The sequence below is a fragment of the Podarcis erhardii genome, assembly GCF_964252035.2.
Source record: "Podarcis erhardii genome assembly, chromosome: 18".
NCBI lineage: Eukaryota > Metazoa > Chordata > Lepidosauria > Squamata > Lacertidae > Podarcis > Podarcis erhardii.
The window spans coordinates 2043031-2057466 of NC_138516.1; the positions used below are offsets into that span (position 1 = coordinate 2043031).

General features: G+C 51.0%; 1 protein-coding gene across 2 annotated transcripts in view; it reads left to right on the forward strand.

Moving 5' to 3' along the window:
- The first annotated feature begins 2374 nt into the window (after positions 1 to 2374).
- ADAMTS10 (ADAM metallopeptidase with thrombospondin type 1 motif 10) overlaps positions 2375 to 14436 on the forward strand; it is a 38369-nt gene continuing 26307 nt past the window's right edge. For both annotated transcript variants that reach the window (XM_081846059.1, XM_081846060.1), the window contains exons 1-4: positions 2375 to 2718; positions 6998 to 7320; positions 9011 to 9378; positions 12719 to 12878. In XM_081846059.1, the coding sequence (XP_081702185.1) occupies positions 7233 to 7320; positions 9011 to 9378; positions 12719 to 12878 (616 nt within the window). In that variant the 5' untranslated portion in view covers positions 2375 to 2718; positions 6998 to 7232. The remainder of the gene's footprint in view (positions 2719 to 6997; positions 7321 to 9010; positions 9379 to 12718; positions 12879 to 14436) is intronic.

Below are 14436 nucleotides of genomic sequence, written 5' to 3' on the forward strand. Positions count from 1 at the left end.
TATCCAGTCAAAGGTGACTCTGGGGTTGTAGTGCCCATCTCGCTTTCAGGCCGAAGGAACCGGCATTTGTTTGCAGACAGCTTTCCGAGTCATGTGGCCAGCATCCCTAAGCCACTTCTGGCACAATGGGACACCGTGACAGAAACCAGAGTGCATGGAAACGCCGTTTATCTTCCCGCCGCAGTGGTACCTATTTATCTACTTGCACTGGTGTTTATTCGGACTGCTAGGTTGGCAGGAGCTGGGGCAGAGCAACGGGAGCTCACCCCGATGCAGGGATTCAAACCGCCGACCTTCTGATCGGCAAGTCCTAGGCTCTGTGGTTTAGACCACAGCGCCACCTGCGATTCATGCATGAGCTGGGGTACAGGGTGTGGGCAGAGATGTTTTGGCGAGGATTGGGTCTTCCAATGAGGGAGCTACAAGACTATCTGAATCCCAGTTGCTGGAAACCACAAGAGTGGAGAGTTGCTTCTGCGCTTGGATCCTGCTGGCAGGGCCCCTGTGAGAAGAGGATGCTGGACTAGATGGACCATTGGCCTGATCCTGTGGGCTCTCTAAATCAGAGGTCAGCAAACTTACTACACCTTAGGCCAGTGTCTCCAGCGCTGATCGTGTAGCGGGCCGGAGGGCAGGGGAGTGCCTGCCTATACACGTGCACACACGCTATTTCCGGTGCACTTCCGGGTCGGAGGAGCACCGGAAATAGCTTGTGCGCATGAGCATGGGCCTCCTCCGACCCGGATGTGCACCGGAAATAACGTTTGTGCATGCACACAAGGTATATCCGGTGCTCCTCCGCCCCGGAAGTGGGGAGCTGCGCAGTGCAGCGCCGGTAAGAGTGGGTGGCAGCAGCGGGCGGCGGGCTGGATAAATGAGTCCCTCGGGCCTTATCCGGCCCGTGGACCTTAATTTGGGGACCCCTGCTCTAAATATTACATCCCCTACTCCCCCTGACCTTAGATGTGCTGTACTCCTCCCATCAGCAGACCCTCCCAGTGTCCCCATTTTCCAATGACAGTCCCGTTTTCTGATTTGATCCTGGAATGCCCCACTATTCCTTAAAGGTAAAGGGACCCCTGACCATTAGGTCCAGTCGTGGCTGACTCTCGGGTTGCGGCGCTCATCTCACTTTATTGGCCGAGGGAGCCTGCGTACAGCTTCCGGGTCATGTGGCCAGCATGACTAAGCCGCTTCTGGCGAACCAGAGCAGCGCACGGAAACGCCGTTTACCTTCCCGTCTGAGTGGTACCTATTTATCTATTTGCACTTTGAGGTGCTTTCAAACTGCTAGGTGGGCAGGAGCTGGGACCGAGCAACAGGAGCTCACCCCGTCATGGGATTCGAACTGCCGACCTTCTGATCGGCAAGTCCTAGGCTCTGTGGTTTAACCCACAGCGCCACCCGCATCCCGTTTCCACTATTTCTTAGGACGTCCCTATTTTCACCGGAGAAATGTTGGCGGATCTGCAGTTATGCAACCCCTGAGCCAAGAAGATAAGTCATTATACAACATTTTGAGGACATCTGAAGGCAGCCCTGGATAGGGAAGTTTTTCAGTGTTTAATGTTACATTATGTTTTTATATATGTTGGAAGCCACCCAGAGTGGCTGGAGTAACCCAGTCACATGGGTGGGATATTATTATTATTATTATTGAATAAGACATTACTGTTTCCACCAGTTGTGGCAATAGTCTGCTCTGCCTCTCCTGTTTTTGGTAAATGTTTTGTGCCACGGGGGAAGTGGTAACTCTGTACTGATCAGGTCCAGACAAGGGTGGGGTGGGGCCATATGGGCCACTTGGCCCGGGCCTCTGATTCCAAAGGGGGCCTGGGTCAGCATACATTCCCTAAGTATTTTTTAAAAGCACTATTGTATATCTATATTTTCCATTTTGTCTTTATATGCAGATACGGTTCAAGCCTTAAAATAAAATTGTCAGCATAACTTTTGTGAAAATTATTTATATACTCACTTATTTACAAGACTTCAGTTATCCCCAGGGTAAAAAAAGGGGGGGCACATTATCTACCTGGCCCCGGCCTCTGCCTGGCTCTGGTACTGATATGTTATGGATGTTTGTATGCGATGGCAATAAAAGGTTTGATGGTGATGATTTTCACCGGTGAAATGCTGGAGGGTTTGCATCTGTCTCCCCCTCCCTTTCCCGCTGAGGTTTAGCAACCCAGCGGTGCCTTACATCTGTAACAGAAAGAGACCTGCCTTTCAATGGCGTCACCAGAGAAGGAGGTCTCTCTCTCTTGCTCTCTCCTTCTCTCTTTTTTCCTTGGGTGAAGGTGGGGGGAAGCACTCTGGTGGCTTTTATTTTTTAATTAGCTTGGCAAAAAAACCAACCCTTCTCTTTTGCTAAACAGCCCGGTCTGCTTCCTACAATCTCCATTTGCTTCCTGAAAAGAAGTCTCTCTCTTTCTCTCCCTCTTTCTGTTTTTTCTTCTCCTTCTTGCAACGAATCCGTTAGCTCAAGACTTTTTGCAGGAGGAGCGTTTCCCCTGAATTCCCCCCTCTGCCGCTTCTCTCCTCTCTCTCTCTCTCTCTCTCTCCCTCTCTCTCTCCTTCTTCTCTTTCCAGCTGTTGCTTGGGGAAAAAACTTTGCGCCCTGCGCTTGGATAACCTCTCTCGTCGGACCAACCGAAATTTCCGGCCAGAAACCCGGGGCGGGGAGAAGAAAAATTAAAAAAACAAAATTAGAGAAAGGTATGCGAAGGGGAATTTATTTAATTTCTTTTTTCCTTTGGGAACTTTCTGGTTTTGCAAAGCTGGAGGGGTGGGGGGTGATGAAGCGCTCCAGGGACGGGGTTGCAGAAACCGTGCGCAAAAACGGCTGGTTTGGGGGATGAGGCCGGGGACGCGGTCCCCCCCGGCCCCCACCCGAAAAGATGTCTTGCTTGGGGCTTTCTGTCTCTCCCTGCCTGTGTTCCGGGGAATGGGAAGGGCTTGCTGCCTTCTGGGTGGGTGGGAAAACATTGCTGCAGGATGCCAAGTATGTTCGCCTCGCGTTCCCAAAATTCTACACGTATGCAAAAATCTCCAGGGCTGATCTCGACCATCTGCAGTGGCGAAAGGAAGGAAGCATGACTTTCGGGGTCCCTCATCACCCAGGGCTCCTAAAAGCGGCTGAATTCATGCATTTATACAGCATAGCATTTCCCTAACTGGTACCCCGCGCTTCTTGGAAACTATAAGGCATAGGAAATATTTATTCCCACCAGCGGCTTTGACATGTTCATCAAAATCTGAGATGTAGTAGTTGTTTTATTTTATTTTTAAATGTGGTGATCTGTTGTAGGGCAGTGCCAGGGACAGGGACTGCCCAAGTTGCTGGTTGCAAAGGGAACCCTATAACAGTGCCCCATAACCATAGCTATGAAGTGGGGGGCTGCCAGGTTTTGGGCCTCCAGAGGGGCACCATGGAGACCCCAGTGTGTGTGTGTTTATGTAGGGGGTGTCAAACTGGGTCTTTGACCTGGGTGAAATAAAGTCTACTTCCCCCCCCCAGTCAGCCCCCAAAATGTATGCCCGCCCCTGACCATCTAGTTGGGCCTGGCCAGTGTTCCAACATCAGTCTCCCTTGATATGGTGGCTTTGGGTGTGGGGTTTGTGTACGAGAGCCAGCCCCCCCCCCAAATTATTATTATTACTAATCCAATTTGTGTAGCGCCCTATACTAGCAGGTTTCAGGGTGGTTACAGCATAAAACCACAGTATAAAATACATAATAAAAACATAAACAAGAACAACCCAATCACCCTACCCCCCAAAAAACACATTTTAAAAGGGCATTTGATGTCAGCCAGCCAAAGGCCTGGCACTGAAAGGTGTATAATGAAGGTGCCAGGCGAGCCTGCCTGGGGAGAGCATCCCACATACGGGGAGCCACTGCAGAGAAGGCCCTGTTCTCAATGAGGAAGCACATGAAAAAGGGCCTCAGGGTCTGGGTCGGTTCATATGGGGAGAGGCAGCAATGGAGGTATTGATGGGCATTGCCATTCAAATGGCTTGAGTACACAGCATCATGTGATCAATTATGGAGGGTGGGTCTTACCTGCTCCCCCCCCCCGATATTGTATTTAAGTTGGCACCCCTGTGTGTGTTTTCCTCCCAACTTTCTGACAACCTTTTAATTACCTGCATCTGCTAATTGGGCATCGCGGGATTACACGTCTACCTTCCCAACAAGCTTAAACGTGCTCTGTCGTCTCGGCTGCTCTTCGGGTGCCCACGAAAAATAAGTCAACAGCAGTGTGGTTTTTTTCTTCTTCTTCAAGCTGGGTATCTGGCTCGGAGCTCTGGGTCATATGCTCTGATTGGATCCTTAAAAGCATTCCCTTCCGTCCAATTTTAAAAAAAAAAAAAAAACCCACACTCCAATGCACCGCAGGCTCAATTCAATTAATCCCTTGCAACCTGTTGTTTTAATCATCCGAGCAAACTTTAGCTGAGTTGAAAAGCCAAGCCATTTGCTCAGTGACGTCTGGTGGGTTGAGAGTGTAAATAATTGGGCTTAGTAATAATTAAAAATGAGAGCTGGGGTTAGGAGGAGGCTGGAGGTGAGCATTCTCTTTTTACCTTAATTTCAGATGTTTCAAAGCTAAGGGCCATGGCCTCTTTTTATATTCTGAGCCCTTAATAGCTGCCTGACGGGTATGCAGTTCACCCCGTGGTGCCCTTTTTAGCACGAAGGCACTCAGGGACATGGCAGTTGAATTTCTGATCAGGTAGCGACCTTCTCTGAAAGGGATATATTGGTGTTTCCTGCTTGGCAGGGGGTTGGACTCGATGGCCCTTGTTGTCTCTTCCAACTCTATGATTCTATGATTCTATATCTTGTATCCTGCTTGGACTACTGCAATGCGCTTTATGTGGGGCTTCCTTTGAAGGTGACCCGGAAACTCCCAACTAATCCAGAATGCGGCAGCCAGACTGGTGACTGGGAGCGGCCGCCGAGACCACATAACACCAGTCTTGAAAGACCTACATTGGCTCCCAGTATGTTTCCAGGCACAATTCAAAGTGTTGGTGCTGACCTTGAAAGCCCTAAACAGCCTTGGTCCTCTATATGTGAAGGAGCATCTCCACCCCCATCGTTCTACCCGGACACTGAGGTTCAGCTCCAAGGGCCTTCTGGCGGTTCCCTCCCTGCGAGAAGCCAAGCTACAGGGAACCAGGCAGAGGGCCTTCTCGGTAGTGGCGCCCGCCCTGTGGAACGCCCTCCCACCAGATGTCAAAGAGAACAACAACTACCTGACATTTAGAAGACATCTGAAGGCAGCCCTGTTCAGGGAAGTTTTTAACGTGTGACATTTTAATTTATTTTTAATCTTTGTTGGAAGCTGCCCAGAGGGACTTGTGTCAGCAATCGCCCGATGATGAAAGAACCACATTTCTGAGCTCCCGGTCTGCAAAACAAGAGCTCAAGGTCCACGGGTCCCGTTGCCTTCCTTGCAAAAATCCTTCCTCGCTTCTTCGCAGACGGAGAGGGACCCCTCCAGCCCATCTGCTTCCCATTACTCTCCTCTGCAGCTGGATCCAAAGCCAGCGCGGCCGAGCTGTCTGCAGACCCAGTGGCAAAATTGGGAACAGACGCTCTCGCTCTCTCCTTCCCTTCAACAACAATCTGGATTTTTAGGGGGGGGGAGAATTAAGATGTAAATTAATCCTCTCTGTGTCCTTCTCCCCTGCCTTTTTCCCCACTGTTTTTGTGCCCAAGCACCTCGCAGTTTCTGTCCTCCTTTCTTTCTCCCCCACTATCCTTCTCTTTCTTGAGCCACAAAATCTCTTCTATGAGCCACAACAGCTCTGCCTCCATGGCAGAGGCAGAGATGCTTCATGTGACTCCCGCAGTAACTAGACAACCTTTAGAAGACATCTGAAGGCAGCCCTGGAGAGGGAAGTTGTTGGTGTTCAATGTTTTATTATGTTTTCACATATGTTGGAAGCCGCCCAGAGTGGCTGGAGAAAACCTGGAAGATGGGAGGGATATAAACAATAAAACAACAATTGCTGCTGCTGTTGTTATTATTGAATAGGACATGCTCTGGTTATCTCCCGCTTGGACTACTGCAATGCGCTCTCCGTGGGGCTACCTTGGGTGACCCGGAAACTGCAATTAATCCAGAATGCAGCAGCTAGACTGATGACTGGGGGCAGCCACTGAGACCACATAACACCGGACTTGAAAGACCTACATTGGCTCCCACTACGTTTCTGAGCACAACTCAAAGTGTTGGTGTTGACCTTTAAAGCCCTAAACAGCCCAGTATACCTGAAGGAGCGTCTCCACCTCCATCGTTCTGCCCGGACACTGAGGTCCAGCACTGAGGGCCTTCTGGCAGTTCCCTCATTGCGAGAAGCAAAGCTACAGGGAACCAGGCAGAGGGCCTTCTTGGTGGTGGCGCCCGCCCTGTGGAATGCCCTCCCATCAGATGTCAAAGAGATAAACAACTACAGTGGTACCTCGGGTTAAGAACTTAATTCATTCCGGAGGTCCGTTCTTAACCTGAAACTGTTCTTAACCTGAAGCACCACTTTAGCTAATGGGGCCTCCCGCTGCCGCCACGCGATTTCTGTTCTCATCCTGAAGCAAAGTTCTTAACCCGAGGTACTATTTCTGGGTTAGCGGAGTCTGTAACGTGAAGCGTCTGTAACCTGAAGCATATGTAACCCGAGGTACCACTGTACCTGACATTTATAGAAGACATCTGAAGGCAGCCTTGTTCAGGGAAGTTTTTAATGTGTGACATTTTAATTTATTTTTAATCTTTGTTGGAAGCTGCCCAGAGTGGCTGGGGTACAAATAATAAATTTATTATTATTGTTGTTGTTGTTGTTGTTGTTACTTTCATCGGAGAAATGTTGGAAGGTATGCATCTCAGGGCCCCACGCTAGGCCAAAAGGTTCCTGCATTGGGGGGGGGCTTGAACAAGAGGATCCTTGTGGTCTCTTCCAACTCTCCTGTGACGCTCCTCTCCGACAGAGCGATGCCGCAGACTCCTGGCACATGCTGAGCGCCGAGGACCAGCCCCTCCGTGCCGTGACGCCCGCCCCGCCCTTGCCGCCTCCTGCAGAGCACCCAGCGGCCGAGGATGGCCACCCAGGAACGGGGGACCCCTGTCTAAGCAAGCGTGGCGGCTCAGCGAAAGCAATGTTGGGGCAGACCCCCTCGGCCTGGTCCAACGCAGCCCCCATCGCAGCGAGCATCCTAGCCCACTATGGCGACGGCCTGGAGGCTTCTGACCTGGACCCTCGTCTCGGCCGTGTCCGTGGGCAACCTCCCAGGCTACGCCTTCCAGTCGCAAGGTACGGCGGGGGGGGGGCGGGGGGCAAGGGGGCACAGGTTGAGCCCCAAGCTGCTAATCCTCAGTGCTAGTTTTATAGAGAGTTACACTCTGACCTTATTCTGCCAATACTCCATAAATATACAGTGGTGCCCCGCAAGACGAATGCCTCGCAAGACGAAAAACCCGCTAGACGAAAGGGTTTTCCGTTTTCGAGGCGCTTTGCAAGACGAATTTCCCTATGGGCTTGCTTCGCAAGCCGAAAACGTCTTGCGAGTCTTGCGATTTTTTTCCACTCCCCCCCCCTTTTTCTAAGCCGCTAAACCGCTAATAGCTGCTAAGCTGCTAATAGCGCTAAGCCGCTAAGCCGCTAATAGGGTTGCTTCCCAAGACGAAAAAACCGCTAAACGAAGAGACTCGCGGAACGGATTCTTTTCGTCTTGTGAGGCACCACTGTACTGAAATACAGTGGATGCTTGGGTTGTGAACATGATCCGTGGAACCTGAAACGTTCGCAACCTGCACCTGCGCACATGCAAGTTGTGATTCGGCGCTTCTGCGCATACGCAAAGCGTGATTTAGCGCTTCTGAGCACGCGCCACTGCCAAAACCTGGAAGTAACTCGTTCCGGTACTTCTGGGTTTCGGCGGCCCGCAACCCGAAAAAACGCAACCTGAAACGGCTGTAACCCGAGGTATGATTGTATACTGAACAGTTTCTTGCCACTCTGTCCCTCCTAGATAACAATCCTGGTGTGACACACAAGGTGGCCAAATTTATGGCAGCAGCAATTAAAATACGACATGCAATCATTAGTACATTTCCGAGCATAATTCAAAGTTTTGGTGCTGACCTTTAAAGCCATAAACAGCCTCGGCCCTGTAGACCTGAAGGAGTGTCTCCACCCCCATCATCCAGCCCAGATATTGAGGTCCAGCGCCGAGGGCCTTCTGGCAGTTCCCTCGTTGTGAGAAGTAAGGGTGCAGGGAACCGGGCACAGTGATTCGTGGGCAGAAGGAGAAAAGGGAGGACTGGGAGGAGGAGGTGTCAGAAGCTGAAGGGGTAACAGGGCTTAGTGAGCAGGGAGAGTCTGTGCCAGAGAGCAGTCCAGAATCAAAGGCTGCAGCAGCAGAGGAGGGAGGCCAAGAGGCAGAGATGGTGAAGCATCACGGGTGTCTCCCCCTCTTGCTGTGACTAGCTCCCTTCCCTTCTTGTCCCCAGAACCAGGAGAGGCATGAAGAAGGCAGAGGAAAGGTTGCCTTTGTGCAGACACAGCCTCCGATTGCTTGGGGGAAATCCTGGATTGGATGGGACTGCAGCAGCTGCTTCATGGGGGCAAGACCTGCCAGAGATGATTTGCTTTGCTCACTAGGCCTGTATTCATCCAGATATAGTTGGAGGAACACCTCTATTTAGAAGGGGTGTCCGAGACCGGGGGTGGCAAAAACTCTGGCCCACTTAGTGCTGTTGGAGCAGCTGGACTCCCAACTCCCAGCAGCCAGTGTGACCATCAGTCAGAGGGGATGTGGGAACTCGACCCCAACAGCATCTAGAATGCCCCAGGGGCACCCCATCTCTCTCTTGCGGAATGAACATGGATTGCCACGCCGAGCAAAACCCTGTGAATCACCAGGGCACTGAACCCAGGTCCCGATTCACCCACGTGCATTTCTTTTCTCTCCCTGCATTTCCTTCCTCCTCCCCCCCTCCAGAGGAGTTCCTCTCAAGCCTCGACCACTATGAGATCGCCTTCCCCGTGCAGGTGGACCAGAATGGGGACTTCCTGACGTTTGACGTGAAGAGCCCGCGAAAGCGGCGGGCCCGTCGCGGGACGGGGGCCCCCTCCCACGAGCCCCCCCGGGAGCAGCAGCTCTTCTACAGGGTCTCAGCCCACCGTGCACAGTTCCTCCTCAACTTGACGTTGCACACGAACCTGCTGGCAGAGCGATTCCGGGTGGAGTACTGGCGCCACGACGGGGTCGACCGGAAGCACGAGTTCCACGAGGACTGCCACTACTCTGGCCACCTGCAAGACGAGTACCTCAACTCCAAAGTGGCCATCAGCAACTGCAACGGGCTGGTAAGCTGCCCCCCGGGCTCAGCCTCGTCTGTGCTAGGCCTGGGACCCTCCCCTAAAAAAACCCAACAACAAGAGGGCAACGTTCTAGTCCTCATTGCTCCCTAAAAACAATGTAAGATTCTAGTGAAGTCACAGGGAAGCAGGCAGAGGGCCTTCTCAGCAGTGGCACTCTCCTTGAGGAACACCCTCCTGTCAGATGTCAAAGAAAAGGGGAAAAACGCATACACAACTTTTAGAAGACATCTGAAGGCAGCTCTGTATTGGGAAGCTTTTAATGGTTGATGTTTTATTGTGTTTTTAATATTTTGTTGGGAGCCGCCCAGTGTGGTTGGGTAAACCCAGTCAGATGGGTGGCATATAAAAACTAAAATCATTATTATTATCATTCCCAGAGAGAGATTTACACTATTCCTTCCGAGTGGAAAAGGTTTGCACTTCGGGAAAAAGGTTCTGCAGACCTTCCGTGGGCGACTCCTTCCACTCTTCACTTTGGAAGATCCTCCTTGGTTTCTCAATCCGAGACTCATTCTTTCCCTCTTTACAATTCAAGGAGGAAAATTTTGCAATGTCTCCTCCTGTTGTCACTGTCTCTTTGGCTCCCGGCCCGAGGACATGGCAGTAACTCAGTAAACGCCCCCAACACGCACCCCCAGACAATTTCCTAACCATGCAAGATCCCGGAACGGATTCCGGAGTAAGAAATTAAGATGATCCTGGCTGCTGGGTCATGCTAAAATCCAGTCCGGCATCCTGCTGCCAGCCCACCAACAGGACCTGAGCACGGCAGGAAGTCTCCCCACTGATTTTGGAAAGCAGTTTGCCTGTTCACGATGCCTTCAGACACCTCTTAAGACCTCACTGCCAAATTTTGCAAGATCACAGCCTCCAACATTTCTCCGGGGGAAATAGGGACATCCTATTCAACAACAACAAGAACAACAACAACTTCCCTATGCAGGGCTGCCTTCAGATATCTTCTAAGGTTGTCTATCTACTGTATCTCAATGGCTCAGGGGTTGCATAACTCCCTACCCTCCCACATTTCTCTGACGAAAATGGGGACGTCCAAAGGGAAAGCGGGACATTCCGGGATCAAATCAGAAACCGGGACAGCTTCTGTAAATCTGCAACTGTCCCTGGGAAATTAGGACACTTGGAGGTCTGCAAGACAGTACCTGGGATCAAGGTGCAGGTTTTCATCTATACAGTGGATGCTCGGGTTGCAAACGTGATCTGTGCAGGATACACATTCGCAACTCGCAGCGTTCGCAACCTGCAGCGATGTGTCTGCGCACGTGTGGGTTGCGATTCGGCGCTTCTGCGCATGTGCAAAGCGTGATTTAGCGCCTCTGTGCGTGCATGACCCCCCCCCCCAAACCTGGAAGTAACCCGTTCCAGTACTTCTGGGTTTCGGCGGGTCCGTAACCTGAAAAAACGCAACTTGAAGCGTCTGTAACCCGAGGTATGACTGTATTTGGATATTGCCAGGTGCCATTCTGAATCAAGATGGTGGACTTAAACTTTCAAAACTGCAACGATACCAACCAAATTTGGCTAGATTGTTCCTGAGATCTAGGTGCAGGTTTTTGTCAATGTTTAAATGCCACTGGACACTATTTTAAGAACCCGGGAAGAGCCCATTGAATCAGGCCAACGGCCCATCTAGCACAGCATCCCATTCTAGCCACTGATAGCCCTCTCCTCCATGAATCTGTCTAATTCTCTTTTAACGCCATCCAAGTTGGTGACCATCACAGCCTCCTGGGGCAAGGAGTTCCATCATTTAACTCTGCACTGCGTAAAGAAGGATTCCCTTTTATCTTGTCCTGAATCTTCCAACGTTCAGCTTCATTGCATGCCCACAAGTTCCCTAAACTCGAAAGCCCCAGGCACTGCAACCTTTCTGATGCGACTCCTAACGTAGGCCGAATTTCTCTCCCGTCTCTGCAGCGGAATGAAAAGGAATATTGTCGAGCAGCAGCGCTGGATAAGATGGGAAGGGAAGCCCTCCTCCCAAGGCGATTTTAACTCTTAAAAAAATAAGAGTTTCCCCTGCTCTCTCTTTCAAAGCATTTGGGAAATCTGCTAGCACGGTTATCAGTTGGTTTGTGGGTCCCCCAACTTTTCCTCTCTCCCTCCAAGCCCCCTCCACAAAGAACCAGAGTTGAATCACTTCTGTGTGCGTGTAATGAAAAGTTTCTGGTTTCCCAGCCCTAGAAAGGGGCGGTGTTGATGGCCTTGCTTTGGATTTCCTTTCCGGACGAAAGCTTTGTTGCTCTTGGCTGCAAGCCACGCTTCCGAGGACAAGCGGGGTAGTGTGAGGCTAGGCTGGCAAGGAGTCCAGCCGAAAACTCGAGCGTCAGCCGGAGAGAGAGCAGCCGGGAAGGAGGAGAGGGGGTCGCCTCGTGGCTTGCGGGCAGGGTCACTCTGGGGTGTAAAACATAAGGACAGCCTGCTGGGTCAGGACAGCGGCCCACGTAGCCCAGGATCCTGCTCTCGCAGTGGCCATCCAGATCATGGAATCATAGAATTGTGGAGTTGGAAGGGACCCCCAGAGATCCTCTAGTCCAACAACATGCAGTGCAGGTTTCCTGTGGGCAAGCAGGACCCGGACACAAGCTCTTTCCCTTCCTGTGTTTTCCAGCAACTGGTATTCAAAAACATTTGTTGCCTGCAAACCACAGCCATTAATGGCTAGAAGCCATTATTATTATTATTATTATTAATTCCAATTTATATACCACCCTTTATCAGAAGGTCCCAGGGCAGTGTACAACATTAAAAACACATTTCAGAACATCAGTGATACAAACATAATAAGAAGCATACTGACAGACAGTCTAATAAGAAAGCAGTCGTCATAACAGTCTTCTCTGCCACACGTTCACAGGCCATAGATTATTTAATAGCCATCGGCCTGGGCAAAGAGGAATATTTTTGCCTGGCACATGTAGTGATGCTGCCAGACGAGCCTCTCTTGGGAGAGTATCCCATAATAGGGGAGCCATCACAGAAAAGACCTTGTTCTCTTGCTGCCACTGGCATGGGGGACATAGAGAAGGGCCTCGGGTGACAAGCGTGGGGTCCGGGTTGGTTCATACAAGTAGAGGCTATCCTTAAGGTCCTGAGGTCCTGAGCCATGCCAGGTTTTGTAAGGTTGGCACCAGCACTTTGAATTGGGCCTGGAAACTAATCGGCGGCCAGTGCGGTTGTGCCAGGATTTGTGTTCTGTGCTCGAACCGCCTTGTTGTGTTGAGTGATCTGGCCGCTGAAGTTTTTGGACCATCTTCAGAGGCAGACCCACGTATAAACGCATTGCACATTCCTCTTCTTGTTCCAGCATGGTGTGATCATCGCAGACGGCGAGGAGTACTTCATTGAGCCCCTGAGCCCCAGCACCAATATCAGTGGGGGGCACGAGAGCGAAGGGAGTCCCCATGTGGTCTACAAGAGATCGTCTCTCCAGCACCCCCACATGGACGCCGCCTGTGGGGTCCTAGGTATGCCGTGGGCCAGATCCGGGTGGATAAACACTACAGACATTGGAAGGGGGCACGAGGGTCATCTAGTCCAACCCCTTGCAATGCAGGGACCTTCCACCCAAAATGGGGCTCAAACCCACCACCCTGAGAATCTTCTGCTCTACCAGCTGAGCTATGGAGTTCGTATGGCTGGAATGCAGTCCTTCCTTGCCTCTCTTGCTGGGATGGAGGGTAAAGAGAAGGGGTGTTTCTGAGTGTAGAAACTTGCTACCTTTGCCTTTCGACCCACCTGGCCCCTGGAAGGTTTCCAAGGATGAAATATGGCCCCCAGGCGGTGCAACGTTCGCCCACTCTGCTCTGCATATTTATCTGGGAGTAAGCCCCAACTGAACATAGCGGGGTTTATTTCTGAGTAAACACGCATTGAGTTGGGCTTTGCAGCTTCAAAGCAACAGGAAGTGAAACACCCTTATGTAAGTATTTGGGTGTTTATTTAAAGTATTCCTGTCTTGCTTTTTTCCACCGAGCATCCAGCCACAAAAAAAAGAGAATAGCGTCAAGCTAAGAGTCTTGACTGATTGATGTAAGTTGATTTCAACTGCGAAATATGATTTATAACAACTGAACAACCATCAACATATTCTTTGGAAAGCACCCACTTGTAGAATTGGAAGGGACCCCCGAGGGTCTTCCAGTCTGACCCCCTGCAATGCAGGAATCACAGCTAAAGATCCCCTGGCAGATGGCCCCCCAACTTCTGCTTATAAATCTCCAAGGGACAGTCCGCCACTTTCTGCACGCTTTTGCCTCTGGTCCTGGCCGGGGCTGGCATGTGGCCCCTGAGTGGTTGCGCAGATAGGAATGTGGCCCTTGAGCCGAAATAGGCCAGAAATCTGCTTGGCGGTAGTAGTTTTGAAAGCCATCTGGGAGGCTCAGTGAGGAATGCATTTTGACCCAACAGACGTTTGGTTCAAGGATGTGGTTTTGGATTCCGGTTTGCCTTTGTGGGGGAGACACACGCCTCCCGCTAACTTGGAATCCAAAGGATCGGATTCCCAGATACCGGAAGGAGTAAAGAAGAGGACACTGTCAAAGCCATTTTGCATTTAATACCGCCAAGCGGCCTTCTGCTGCCCTCTTCAAGCACTCTGGTCATTCCCTGCGTTCTCTGGGCAGGAGCAAATCTGCTTCCAATTTGTTTCTTGGAGAGATAACAATCCCCCAAAACAAGCAACTGGCGCTCTGCATTCCAGGCTCTTTCAAATGCTGCTCTGCCTCTGATCCGGGCCGGTTTAGTTCCCGATACTGTTCCTGAAATCTGGAAGTGGCCTGAAATATACTCGGAGTTGAGAGTGGATCTCATGCTCTTTGTTCAGCTCATAGTGTTGAGGAGGAATGGAAGTTCCCCCAGAATGTCTGCTTTATATACATTATTTACATAATGGGCCCCACGTGATTGGCTGATTCCGGGATTCTCCTGTAGGACAATGAGGTTGTGGATTCACTTCCACCTGGAGCTGGATTGGGTGGCTCCTGTGGACCAATCAGATTGCTGCATTCTGGATCCTATTGTTCT